Here is a 14,453-nt window from a genome sequence, read left to right as displayed (position 1 = left end):
TATGACTTAAATTTCTACTGATAAACTTAATGTATTAACATCATGTAATACTTGTAAAACAGTTGTTTAAGAAATCATATACACAATTATATTTTTCATTTGGTTGCGATTAGAGTACCAATGCGTGTTTAATACATTTAACGTAAGGAGAAGATGAAATCCGAACCTTCTAGACTTCGCGTTAGATCGCCACACGCATACACATTATTATGTAATCAAAACAAAAATATAAACTTGGCTCATATGTCAGAAAAGAAAATAACAGTGGATCGAGTTAAAGATGTTTGTTAGATCGGATTTGATTGAAACATCAGAACAAATAAATAACAGTATAATCAACAAAAAAAGTTCAAACCTGTTTCTCACCTCCACAGAAAACATACCTTAAGTATATGTAGTTAAGGGTCTGTTGATATTTCGTTTTCTCAAAGCACAATGTTTTCCAAGGAAAGCGATTGTTTTATATTGTCTAATTTTAGTACTGATTTGGTTGTCTTTGTTCTGTTGTCCACGTTGGTCTCTAGTTTGAATGCAGTTACAAGGACAAGTAAGTCTGATATTTCATACATTTGAATGTTTCAGAAACCCAACCCTCGGTCGCCGCGGCTCTTGTATACCCACAACAAGCCCTTTTAGGGGATATCGTGTCCCCGAAATGTTGGAATTTCACCAATGGCGACCGTCGACGTGCGGAGTTCTACAGCCCAAACTATCCCGAGGAGTATCCGAATGACATTGAGTGCGTCCAGTACCTCGAAGGTATGTAGCATAAACCGATGGATCGATCACAAATCTCTAGGTATACCATTACAAGTGATAGAAAATCCATCCATCACTTTCTTAAGTTAATTTTCTTTTTCTGAAAAAAATAGCAGAACAGAAAATTGCTTCTATTCCATGCATCCTTTTTAGTTGTGCGGTACCTTTCCCAAGCTCCATGAGGTTTTTTTCCTTCCAATTCCAAACCAGCACCACCAGCTTAGTGGAATATAAACACATTATTCAAATTTATGTTTCTTAAACGACTTTTGGTACACTTTCAATTAACATTTCCATTTGGCGTTGGCCATGTGTTGATGGTCCCTCGGTATAACTGTCGTGCGTCCACTAACTGTACGCCGCGCCGAAAGGGTAACGAGTACCTCACCACCAGCAGTGCCAGAATTTTACAAAATCAGAGTTTTGAAATTTAATTATAAAAGTATGTATTTGTGTAATAAACCGCGCCTGTGTGTATGTGAGTAGGGAACGTGCTCGGGTGATGTATTAGATCATTAGTGACCCCCTGCCTTCCTAGAAAATTCTGTTTCTGATTCAATCAGCTCTGGCCACCGATTATGGCTATGTCACCCTACTAAGACGAGAAAAACACTCCCATTGCGGTTGAAGAGTTGTGGTTTTGGGGAGGGAGCGGGTAATTCTGTCACACCCTCACTCTACCTAGCGGTCCGAGAGAAAGTGTGTTGAGCCCTAGGATACGGAAGGGAACTTGGGGCCAAATCTATGATATTTTTTACCACTAAAGCGCTCCCCACAAACAATGTACCAGTATGTACATTAAACTCACACCAGGGTTACATTAAACACATAACAGAATGTTAACACATTATGAGGTGTGCATTTAAAATTTAGCCAGGGCGAGATTTATCACTTAACAAGATCCACATTACAATGTTCACTCCGTTAATTTCTTTTAATGTTAATGTCAGTTGACATTAGGGATTACTATCGTTATCAGTTTGATCGTTTGTTTTTACAACTAATATGCTGAATCCGGGCCCTTGGTACGTCCGATATTTCATGGTATCTTTGAAACAACTTGTTAACAGATTCGGGTTAAATAAGTAATTCACTATAGCTAGGCAGGGTATACTACAGCTGGTATAGCTATTAGAATGTGTGTAATAATAGCTAGCCAGCTGTACAATGTGTATGATACACAGTTGACGACCACCGCTTTCTGAATTACATGTTCTATGTTTTGTGTCATTCTATGTTGAGTTCTATTCTCGTATGTATTCTGAATTAACACGAACAGTCATAAAGCAACACCGGGGCCAGTATTCACCAAATCGATCTCATGCTCAAGCATGGATTTTGTGCTTAAGCTTAATTTCTTGTTTCGTTTATAAATTAATGATAACATCTTATTCTGTGAATGATTTGGAAAAAAATGAAGAGACTTAAAACCGACAACTGTTTTCAATGTTTACATCTGACCTTTTGAACGTTTGACAATATTTCAGTTAGTTACAAAAAAATACGTTTGAGCACAAAATCCATGTTTTTGAACATGAGAACGGTTTCATGAATACGGGCCCGGGTATCATTTTATACTGCAACGTCTGAGAATACAGTAGTTCGCGGCATGTTGTGTCATAGGTCATCGAGGATGAACGAAAATAGAAAAGAAACATTCCATTTAATTCAATCTACAAGTTGCCCTAGGCCTACCTAATCCCCAAGGCTTTAGTTTGTTTCACCTGACTAATGCTCCACAAATTGATGTTCCTTAACTGGGGAGTTTTATGTACTTAGTAAAGCAAATTCCAAGATGAAGTACTACATAGCATTGCCATTATCTCAGATAATCATGGCGCTTTTGAAATTAGAAAATCATGATAAAAATGTCGGGTTTCTTTGCAATAAGACGTCTCCCACGTACCTGTATGGATATTATTGTAAGGAAGCGTCAGAGTGACATTGAATGCATACTTGGGGTTATGTAAGTGTGTTTTCTTCTCCCTATTGTTGTAGAGTGGGGGTGGGGCATTTATATTTCATTATTTCTTTAAAACAATGTTGGCATACTTCATTCGTTTTTATAAAAAGACAAATAAAAAACCACGAAATATAAGCTCATATACATATATTAAAATATCTTATATACTCTCATTTTTAACAATGACAAGATGCTGTGCTACACTTTCTACACCCGTACATGCTTAACGCTCTAGGGACCCTGTCGAGGTTACAACAGGTGCAGGGGAGTCGATCCCTGGAGGCCCGAACTGGTACATCTTTATATATCGTGTACAAGCACTCAGCCTAAATCCCCTAAGTATAGGGCTTACACCCTGGCAAAGATACACGCCCGATAACTTTGATTTCGCCCCCATGTTAATAAATCCATATTGCAATGCTGATATGTCGGTATGTTTTTGCACTTGTCTCTCCATCAGCATTGAGCGATAATCACTCATTTATAGACGTTTTTTTGCAGACATTCACTGATAACAACAGCATTTGAAATCACTAACAAAATCCTTGACACAATGTTAAATCCATCTCGCACATATCTAATGCATAACTGACTGGTGTAATTAGTCGAGGTTTACTAGTTTACTGAATAATCTCACGCCAAACGGTTTATTTTCAATGCAAGGGATATAAGAAAAGACTTTTTAAAACTATCATTAATGAATCTAGTCATATTCTCGGCAGAATCAGTATATATTTTGTGAATATTCCAAGTAAGCGTGGATTTGTACTGCGCTACCTCTTAACACATCATCCCACAAATCACAGTTCCATACACTATCACTGTTTACATACAAACGCACTTAAATGATTTCTCCAGCTAAGTCCACGAACACATTTTTCTCTCCTATGTACAAATCTAGGTCGTAGACTACAACCAATGTCCATTTAAACATTCTATAAATAACAGCGAAATGCATTTTCCCTTTTAAAAATCTTGAAAAGATCAAAGAAAGTCGAGAAGATAACTGTGAGACACTGTATACCGAATGGGACTCCCACATCAAAGAGTTCCGATAACAAAAATGGCGGAATGTAAACTTATGTGTAATGTGAAAGATGGCTTCTGTATACCACATCTGGGTTTACCCGTGTGAAGATTTAGAAATTAATGAAATACTGAATTGGGAAAAAAAATCAAAAAAAAAATCGTAGGGATGAGACACGTTACATGCATTAGGTGTGCTCGTCATTTTACTTTTTTGGTAATAAATTTGTTCTGTACCTAACCAGAAACGACATGTTGCAACTCTTTTGGAATTATACACATGTTTAAACATTCAGTATCGAGCGTTTGTGTCCATTTCTCATCATACCGCGAGATACTTCACAGCTGCTTTGTTTACACCATAAAGAATCACCTTTCTACTCATGTCGGTATCATCCAAGCTGATATTGACCGACGTCTTTACAGACGCGGAATAAACACATCTCCCAATAAATGCTTAAAGAGGTTCCTTATTTATGTATTTATAATATTTATTTCTGATCTTACTTTAATTTTTTTCTAATTACCAGCTCAGCCCGGTTACCACATTCACGTGGATTTCCGAGGAAGTTTCGACGTGGAGAAGTCGGAAAAGTGCAAATACGATTTCCTAGAATTCCGAGACGGTCCTTTCTCCTACTCCCCGCTCATTGGGAAATACTGTGGCAAGGACTTTCCTCCCCTGATTCGCTCTACCACTCGGTTTATATGGATACGATTCAAAAGTGACAAAAACCTTGGTGATAAAGGTTTCAAGGCTATCTACTCCTTTGTAAAGAAACAAGGTAAATATCAAACATAGTCTCGCCTTGAAAACGACATAAGCAGAATAAGTATATCTTTAAACCAATACATAATCTCAGAATGGATGTTGAACGATAGGGATACACCGACCTGTGTAAGTGCTACCGTTGGACAGGCTCCAAACGTAATAAAACAAGAGAACATACGGCTCTACTTTCAAAACTGATTGTTCAGCCTGAATAATATAAGCTATTGTTAAGCCGACTTTTTCTGTATTTTCAGATTATAATCCAAAAGAAGAAGACGCAAATGGTAAGACATATGTATATTTTGTTTTAACTTTGAACTACGTCGTGAGCAGTATTGCAGCCATTTGGTAGATACATTTTGTATGTTGTTTATTTCTAAAAAAACACAGCAAGGCTTCCATACCAGTAACACATTTGATCTAATGGGTCAATATATAATTTGGTGAAACGCAGAACTTAAAATGAAATTTACCTTAGTAAGCTCGCTAACAACGGAGCATGTTTGACCAATGATATACATGTATACATTAAGCAATATATTAACTTGTTTTAATTTTAACAATGATGATAACTTTCATTTGTATTTAAACATGTAACCTCTGTTTGTTTTCAGTCATTATTTTCACCGTTTGTCGTTGCACAAATTCCAGTCTATGCAATGTTTAAGCTCGAAGTATAAAAACTAGACTTGTTTTTCTAGTGTGCCGGAAGTTAGTCAACACCATTGACCCGGATGGAATATTGTCGTCATCGGAGTTCTCCCATCATTATGACGACATGGACATCGGTGGTAGTCAGAGAGACTGCACGTGGGAGATCCACACACAGCCCGGGAGTAAGGTATCGTATACAAGTACACTGTATAATATCGAATTCATTATCAATGCGATAATGGATGAAAATACCTTTGAATGATGAAAATAGTTTTAAATCATATCGTTTTACATTCTTTTCTTTACCATAGTCCTTAATTACCATAGTCCATTAAAACTTCAAAGGGACACTCCACTGCTTTGTTAATGGACAATTATTGAATCGTTTTCGATATGTTCTTTTGTTAAAAGGTTTTTTTGTTAATGATATACATACTAACCACGGTTTTTGTGTAACTTTTAGACAAAAGTTTACAATAATACTTTAACGAAATATTATTGTTTACCTGTATATTTGCCCGCCACATACAGATCCGCCTGTCTCATGTCTCGGCCTGGTTCCCCAGACCCCAGGACTGTGGCGCCAACTACGTCGAGATCTACGACAAGTCGACGGCTTCGAAGGACCGGGTATTCCATTACTGCAATGGGCCGCTTCCGGAGTTCGAGTCAGTTAGCAGCCGGGTATTTATTCGACTCTTTGGCAACCAACCTGAATCGTTTCCCAGGGTAGAAGTACAATATTCGGTGTACCAGAAGGTCAACGCCGGATATTCATCTAGTGCAGGTGGGCAGAGTATTCATAGTCTGTGTATCATTGTATAAACTAAAAGCAGTCAGACAAAAGACAAGGACATAATAAAAGGCTATTCTGGATATAAAAAGTAAAGACTCTGAAACATGATGATGTATTCATTTCATTACCTCCGTAAAACAACGCTATATTTTAAGTATGCGCGTGCGTTAATACGTGTGAGGCACTCTGTTCCCTTGTCTGACCTTGAGCACATTTTGCTGTAGGTGACGAGTGTAACAGCCCTGGAGAGTTTTTCTGCGACAAGTGGTGTATCAGTAGCCAGCTGGTCTGTAATGGCCGAAGTAATTGTCCGCACGGCGAGGACGAGCGGAACTGCAAACAGGAAGTCGGTACGTATTCGTGGGGATATCACCTGCTTGGTAACAAATGATCAACAACATTTAATCGAACCCTTCGTTATCTTCTTAATTCTAATTAACAGAAATACTGCTTGCTACAGTGACTAGGAGGAATAGTCCATCATGATAAGAATTGGTAGGACATTCATGTTCACAACAAACAAAACGTGAAAGTAGTGCTGCACCATTGATATTACTACAGAAGATGGACAAACCATCCCATAAAGCAGAGTGTATTTGTCATTTTACTCCTCTAAAAAATATTGCTGGTAACCAACAACCGGAAAAGCATTAAAATGTGAGATAACTTTTGGCGCAAAATGTACAGTTCATAGCCTTTTCATTTCCCTTCAGAATTCAGCTTGCTTTGAGAATAACGTCCCACTCTCAAGACGTTAAGTCTCTAACAGCGTGACTGAAAACCAGATAAAAATCAACAAACTTTTGTTTAGTAATTGCACAAGGCGTCATATTGACAATTTCAGGAACAATTAACCCAAACATGCCAAGTTGTTTTTAAAAACCTCGTTTTAGCGTCAGTCTCGCTTTAAAACCGCATGCATTCCTGCTGTCTGTCTACCGTCCAACGCATAATTGCAAGTTAGACAAGAACTAGTGAAATGCCATCCCCCGTTACAGCGCGCAGACACCATCGTGATAGATATAATCTCGCACGTCGCGACAAACCACGCCCATTTCTGGATTACAGCTCCAGTTTACAACGTAATTGTTCTTATGATTAGCCACAAAATTGGGCTTAAACATTTCAAAGACATCTCCACAAAATGTTAGTTTACGAGGCCAAATAGTTCTGGTTAATAGGCATTTTATTTTGTACTTGAAACTAGAATGTATTAAATGCTTGGTACGGCTTGGATGGAATTATTTGATTTAAACCAATTAAATCCTTTCATATACTTTCATAAATATTCTGTCTTTTAACCCTTGCGAATATATATGTTCGCGCTGTTCATCGATTCCGAGAACAAAAGAACCTCATTCCTACACCAGGTCGGAAACTCTGTGTCATACCGACTTCATACAGTCAGTATCATTTTTAGTTGGTAAAGACATTGAAACTTATATAAAAAAAAACATCAGTCACATCGAAGACATATCGAGGAAAGAACGGACAAATATCATCAATATTCTAACTACTCGTATAGACGTTTCACCTTAAATTTCATAAGAAGGGTACGTACTATATTTTACACGGAGGCGACCCAAAATGATTCCTTAAAACTATTAAAGCCCTGTCGATTCCTTATCTTGATGTATACTTTCATCACAAGCAAATTAAGGAAATTGATCACTAACGCAGATTACAGCGGAAGTAGTTGGGTTGTAAATGAGATATTTATGTCGACTGGGACCATATCTTACCGGTAAAATACAACTAACCGGAACAGTGTTGTGAAACACTACACCAAACCATTCACTCCGTATCAACAGGGTTTGTCAAAATCTGCACATGTTTCAGGATCAATAGCACATATCTATAGCCCTAGCGTGGGTATCTAGTCTTCCTTCATTGTAACTATAAGCAACACGGTTTTCAATTTATCGGTATCCCATATCGTAACTGTCATTCAAGGTTTTGATAAGTGTTTCAACAAGGTTAATGTACCAAACCACATCTTGTCAATGTTTGAAAACCTTTTGGCATTTCAGCTGTAAGCTATTCTTCTGAAACCCTTTCTCCAGGAATAATGCCCAAACTAAATCTTAGATATGGAATATAGGTATAAATATAGGTTTATAAGTAAATATTTTTTCTACAGATATTAAAATATGCAATAAAAACTCATGTGTGCAGTATTTTTACTTCTTTAAGGAAGCTTTTATTTAGTGTTTAATTGTGCCATAAGATCAATATAGAAAACTAAAACAATAATAGGGATTCGGAATACGGACACTGAGCGTTTATCGTGGTCAAGAACTATATTTGGACGCGGTTCCATACAGTGAGACTGCACGCTCGTGCAGTTCGTGTGCTACTTGTACTATTTACACATCCAGCAGACTGGTATATCACCCTTACGATTGCACGTCAAGTTTAACCATAATATTTATACACGTGAACGGCGGACCATTGACACGTGGTCAGGCACTTGATTAGAGCGATATCAACACCATCATTTCTGTGGGGCCGGAGGGGTCATGTACTGTCGAATCTGACAGCCCCAATTACACATCCAAACAAAGTTCAGTTTTAACATCATCGTCGTACTATTGTTCTTGACGGTATTTTGTTATCATTATATATATCGAAGCAAACAATCATTAGAGTGCAGTTTCACAAAACAACATTATCTCTTCTATCTTGTTTTGTTTTCGATAATTTTCGAACAATACGCATTATTACAAGCATAATAAAAAACAACAAAATTCATTGTTAGCGAAGTGATATTCAAATGGTAAATATTGTTTGAGTTTCGATACTATTTGAACAATGCGCATTGTAGCAAGTATAATTAAAATCAACTCTGTTCATTAATATAAACTAGTCATTTGTTAGTTAGGAACACAATATACCAGTTGTATTGACCAGTCTCTTTCCTAGAGGCCAGATCAGCGTATCACGCACCGGAAGTTATCAATTACTACGATAACGTGGACGGGTCTGGTGCTTATTTAAGACAGAAGTCGGCATATTGACTTGAAGATGATCTAGACATGTGTTATCATTTGTTTCGTAAACATGTAGTCATCGCTGTCGGCTTGTTTTTTCTTGTTCTGTAAATAGTTAGCTTAACTAATAAAACATGGTTCAGTCTGACGCCATTCTAATATATCAAATATTGCCAAATTAATTTTACTCCTGGTTATCACCTTATATTGCTTGGCTGTAGTGTTAGAATATAATTTGGTGAAGGAGTATGAACGCATGTTAATGAACTTAGAAAATACACCAATTGTTTTCACAATAAGATAGGTATTTAATACACTTTCTCGATTCACAAAGTAATCTTTAACACACGGCCATGATAAGCTAACAAAGCATAACACTGCCTCCCACAGGAGCCAAGCGTGTGCCATGTCAGTGGTGCATGTTCCGGCAGTTATACGGCCCAGCCGCGCACGTGAGGCCCACGGCCACCCCCTGATAGGTGCTGACGTACCTGTGGCTATTGTTGCTAAACAAAGCTCAAACATATGTACGCCCCGCAGCCGACATGTTAGCATTATCGCAGACTGGAACCAGAGCCTAGTATCCTCTCCTTTCCCACACTCTACTGACACCGGTTCGCGATGTATACAGCAAGGCATTGATGCTAAAGGCTTGTCTGTCTTCACGGTTAAAATCGTGTTGGAATATTCTATTGTAATTTCCCAAATAAAACTAACGTGTATGATGAGCATTACACACACCTACAAACACAAACCAAACCTACTTCCTACGACGTGTCTTGGGAGCATCTTGAGCTATGTTTACACCACAGGAACGTTGCGGTCGTTTTCCGCTCAATTAAAACCGTAAAATACAACGTATTTCTATATATATCTGGACATTGCAAGATTCGAAATAATTTTCAGTCTTTTATTATATTTTTTGCGAAATGGTAGCATGTAACTGATATGAATGTGTCGGATATTGTTGCATTGTGATAATATAAGCCAGGGTATAACCCGTATTTTCTATATTTGTATGTTACAGTTGAGGAGGTGACAGAGATACCTCTACACATGATCATCCTAGGGGCTGTAGTGGGCGTCATAGGTACAGGAGTCCTCATTGGGACGTGCCTCACGTGTCGTGCCAAACGCAAGCAGAAGCGAAAGGACAAGGAGGCTCAGTTACAACAAGCCAAGCTCAAGGAAACAAACATGGAAATGACCAGCAATAGCTCCAGTACCACCCTGTCCAGTAAAAAGGGAGGCAGTTATCCCCCGCCCTACTACTCCCTCCCACGACCCCACGTCAAGACGCAAGGCATCGTCCGTGAATACACACACAGGAACAGCTTGACCAACTCCCTACAGTCGCCTTCCGAGGGGGAGTACCCGGACCAGAACTCCGACCCCGGAAATTACAAAAAGTATATGGTTATGGACCAGTATATGGAGGAGGACTCGAGCCCGTCTCCCTCTGTGTATAACCAGGGCCCGCCTGTACTCACCACTATCGTAGAGCGACACGATATCCCTCCACACACTCCCGACATCGATCCCACTTACGGCTGGGGCGGATATGGGTGGCGACAACCACGTACTATGGGCGAACCTCGATCGCCCATGTCCCCGCCGACGCTCAGCGAAAATATAGCTAAATTAAAACAATATACGATTCCTAAAAACCACCCTGGGTACCAACCAGAAAACAAAATATACAACCCAGAAACCAGGTATGAGATTTATCCGGAAACCAAATTTCAAATTGGGAAGGAATTTAAAATGAAATATGGCATGATGCCGGACACAGAAATGATGTTAGAACAACAAAAGTTAGGGAAGGAATTAGCGACGAAGTACGGAACGCAACAGGATGACTTGGCCATGGAACAACAAAAAATGAAACAGTTTAAAATGCGAAGCCAACACCCGGATATAACACGTGATATCGAGGTGACGTGAGGCTTGTGATTACATTCAACATGTAATGAGTTGAAAATGAAGTATTCAAAAGCGGCATGTGCTTACATGGAAGGATCTTTTGACAGGTACAACCTTCTTACTGCAAGTAAATAAAGGTCTGATGGCTAGAACCACAGGCCCATTGTCGGACTAGGATGTCCAACGATAAGCGCGAAATAGGATGTGAAACATGTGGACGAAACAACTCATAGGTTTGTGTTGTTCAATATCGTTTACTTGGAGAATGAGTTTCAACACAGAACCATATAATGGGTTATGGCGATGACAAACCTCTCGAAAGTGTTTTGATTCTTGAACGTGTGTTTGATTTAGATTAAAATATCAAAAATGTATGCAAACGAAAGAATGCATTATTCAAAAGGTTATTTAACTACCTTTATGACAAATATTTTCGAACTCATGAGATCGACAAACACTTAAGAAAGGAGGAATTAACACACAGGTATTCTCTGAGACACAAAGATAAACATAGATGTTTACAAAAATGCATAGGCGCAATCGTGATCACCCACCAATGATCACAATGTGATATCCACACGATAGTCACATGGTGATGGCCACAACATGCCTTACAGGCGAAGTCCATCTAAAGTTTCACAAGGTGATGACCACACAATGATTACTAGGTGACTGACCAAGTGGTACATCACGTGACCATATTACCGTGAAGACACCTATCTATACAACACTAGTATGGTGTACAGTAGTAGACACAATGTTGGAGAAGTTGCAGTGCAATTGTGTAAGGTTGCGATTTCGTTATGAATTGAAGAGTGCTTCAGTGAGTGGACCAGAACCGAGGTATTGACTGTACAATTAAAACTTACATCTAGTGAACGGTCGACTGGTTATAACCTTACATATTGTGTACGGTCGACTGGTTATAACCTAACATCTAGTTTACGGTCGACTTGTTAAAACCTTACATCTAGTGTACGGTCGACTTGTTAAAACCTTACATCTAGTGTACGGTGGACTGGTTATATATAACCTTACATATTGTATACGGTCGACTGGTTAAAACCTTACATCTAGTGTACGGTCGACTTGTTAAAACCTTATATCTAGTGTACGCTGGACTGGTTATATATAACCTTACATCTAGTGTAAGGTGGACTGGTTATATATAACCTTACATCTAGTGTACGGTCGACTGGTTAAAACCTTACATCTAGTGTACGGTCGACTGGTTAAAACCTTATATCTAGTGTACGCTGGACTGGTTATATATAATCTTACATCTTCTATACGGTCGACTGGTTAAAACCTTACATCTAATGTACGGTCGACTGGTTAAAACCTTACATATAGTTTACGGTCGACTGGTTGAAACCTTACATCTAGTGTACGGTCGACTGGTTAAAACCTTACATCTAGTGTACGGTCGACTGGTTAAAACCTTTCATATAGTTTACGGTCGACTGGTTAAAACCTTACATCTAGTGTACGGCGGACTTGTTAAAACCTTACATCTAGTGTACGGTCGACTGGTTATAACCTTACATATTGTATGGTCGACTTATTAAAACCTTACATCTAGTGTACGGTCGACTTGTTAAAACCTTACATCCAGTGTATGGTGGACTTGTTAAAACCATCCATCTAGTGTACGGTTGACTGGTTTTAACCTTACATCTAGTGTACGGTCGACTTGTTAAAACCTTACATTTAGTGTATGGTGGACTTGTTTAAACCATACATCTAGTGTACGGTGGACTGGTTATTACCTTAAATCTAGTGAACAGTCGACTTGTTAAATCCTTACATCTAGTGGACGGTCGACTTGTTAAAACCTTACATCTAGTGTATGGTGGACTTGTTAAAAACATACATCTAGTGTACGGTGGACTGGTTATAACCTTACATCTAGTGAACAGTCGACTTGTTAAATCCTTACATCTAGTGTATGGTGGACTTGTTAAATCCTTACATCTAGTGTACGGTCGACTTGTTAAAACCTTACATCTAGTGTATGGTGGACTTGTTAAAACCATCCATCTAGTGTACGGTGGACTGGTTTTAACCTTACATCTAGTGTACGGTCAACTTGTTAAAACCTTACATCTAGTGTACGGTCGACTTGTTAAAACCTTACATTTAGTGTATGGTGGACTTGTTTAAACCATACATCTAGTGTACGGTGGACTGGTTATAACCTTACATCTAGTGAACGGTCGACTTGTTAAATCTTTACATCTAGTGTACGATGGACTTGTTAAAACCATCCATCTAGTGTACGGTGGACTGGTTATAACCTTACATCTAGTGTACGGTCGACTGTTAACCATGTTGATTTTCTATAGACTGTGGATTTACGGTTGAATTAATCTTTTTACAATCAATACAAACTGAAGTATTCTATGAAACAACTGTCCTTTTCTGTATCCACTATTTACGAATGATACATTTGTACATTAGGATGTGTCCAGGTATCTACTGTTTAGAAAGAGTTTGCGTGTACATGTATGTTTCGTATGAGTTTCTTTATGAGGTACATTATACAATGATGAGCCGAATGATAACTGTAAGAGCAAGGGACTCTTTGCATTCCAGTACAAGTTAACTCGACCATGAATTGTCTTGTAGCAACGGGGTATCACCAAACCTGTGCAATACAGCTACGCTTTAGCTAATAATCTCAAACAGCAGTACGAGGACTAAAGAGACTACACGTGTATGTCCGATCATCCGCATACAATCTTAATCATTAATCTGTTCTACACGTAACGACAATCAAAGTTCGTCCGGCTACACTAACTTTGTCTTGTAAGCCGGACGTAAACTCTCTACATAAACACGAAGACTTTGGTCGACATACGTCTGACTGTAGTATTTTCTTTCTGGTTGAGCTGATATACCGGAAAGCGATAAAATTATATCTTTTAAGATATCAAATATTTTCTTGGATAAGCCAAATAGGCCACCTTGTGTTACGCTAGTTGTAGTGCTGCAAGCTCTGAGAGAAAGCGTGTCTTGGAAATTGTGTTTGTATATTTGCTCATGTGTGTTGTATTTATGGCTCAGGAATCCATTTGTTGTCATATTTATTTAGAATACTTTAACTCAGATCTAATACCAGGAACAAACAGCTGTTAACGGCATACAGTTATAACTGGTTTAGAATTATATATCGCATGAAGATGACTTCAAAAACAGAATTAAGTGTACACCATAATGTTCTTTTCTATAGCTGCAATCGTATAAGTGTCTGATAACCAAATGAAAAACAAGTATGATTCATACTTTAAGCAATACAATAACTAACGTGTTATAAAAAAAGAACCAAAGAGTCGGTTACTTCGACATCAAGACACCAGCGTTGATCCGGTTTTGGAATGAAATGGCAATGTGATTGTGTTCGGATATGATGTTTAAACGTTAGTCACTGTAATTAATTTATTACTGTCTGTTGAGATCGCGTGTTTGTGGAGGTGAATGCAGTGTGTGTTATGATATTTGTAAATAAAACGGCATTGCTTATTTCATCGAATCAGTAATTGAAATAAAGTAAATAACTATATGATTCCA

General features: G+C 38.4%; 1 protein-coding gene across 1 annotated transcript in view; it reads left to right on the top strand.

The window, feature by feature from the left end:
• LOC110446315 overlaps positions 1 to 12,036 on the top strand; it is a 50,738-nt gene extending 38,702 nt beyond the window's left edge. Inside the window, exons 3-9 of the mRNA XM_021491401.1 lie at positions 583 to 759; positions 4,279 to 4,533; positions 4,775 to 4,804; positions 5,222 to 5,361; positions 5,706 to 5,961; positions 6,195 to 6,320; positions 9,988 to 12,036. Of these exons, the coding sequence (XP_021347076.1) occupies positions 583 to 759; positions 4,279 to 4,533; positions 4,775 to 4,804; positions 5,222 to 5,361; positions 5,706 to 5,961; positions 6,195 to 6,320; positions 9,988 to 10,904 (1,901 nt within the window). The 3' untranslated portion in view covers positions 10,905 to 12,036. The remainder of the gene's footprint in view (positions 1 to 582; positions 760 to 4,278; positions 4,534 to 4,774; positions 4,805 to 5,221; positions 5,362 to 5,705; positions 5,962 to 6,194; positions 6,321 to 9,987) is intronic.
• Positions 12,037 to 14,453: the final 2,417 nt, after the last annotated feature.

The sequence above is a fragment of the Mizuhopecten yessoensis genome, unplaced genomic scaffold (assembly GCF_002113885.1).
Source record: "Mizuhopecten yessoensis strain PY_sf001 unplaced genomic scaffold, ASM211388v2 scaffold2671, whole genome shotgun sequence".
Lineage (NCBI taxonomy): Eukaryota > Metazoa > Mollusca > Bivalvia > Pectinida > Pectinidae > Mizuhopecten > Mizuhopecten yessoensis.
Note: the sequence above shows the minus strand (reverse complement) of the source record. Positions and strands in the feature narration are given on the sequence as shown.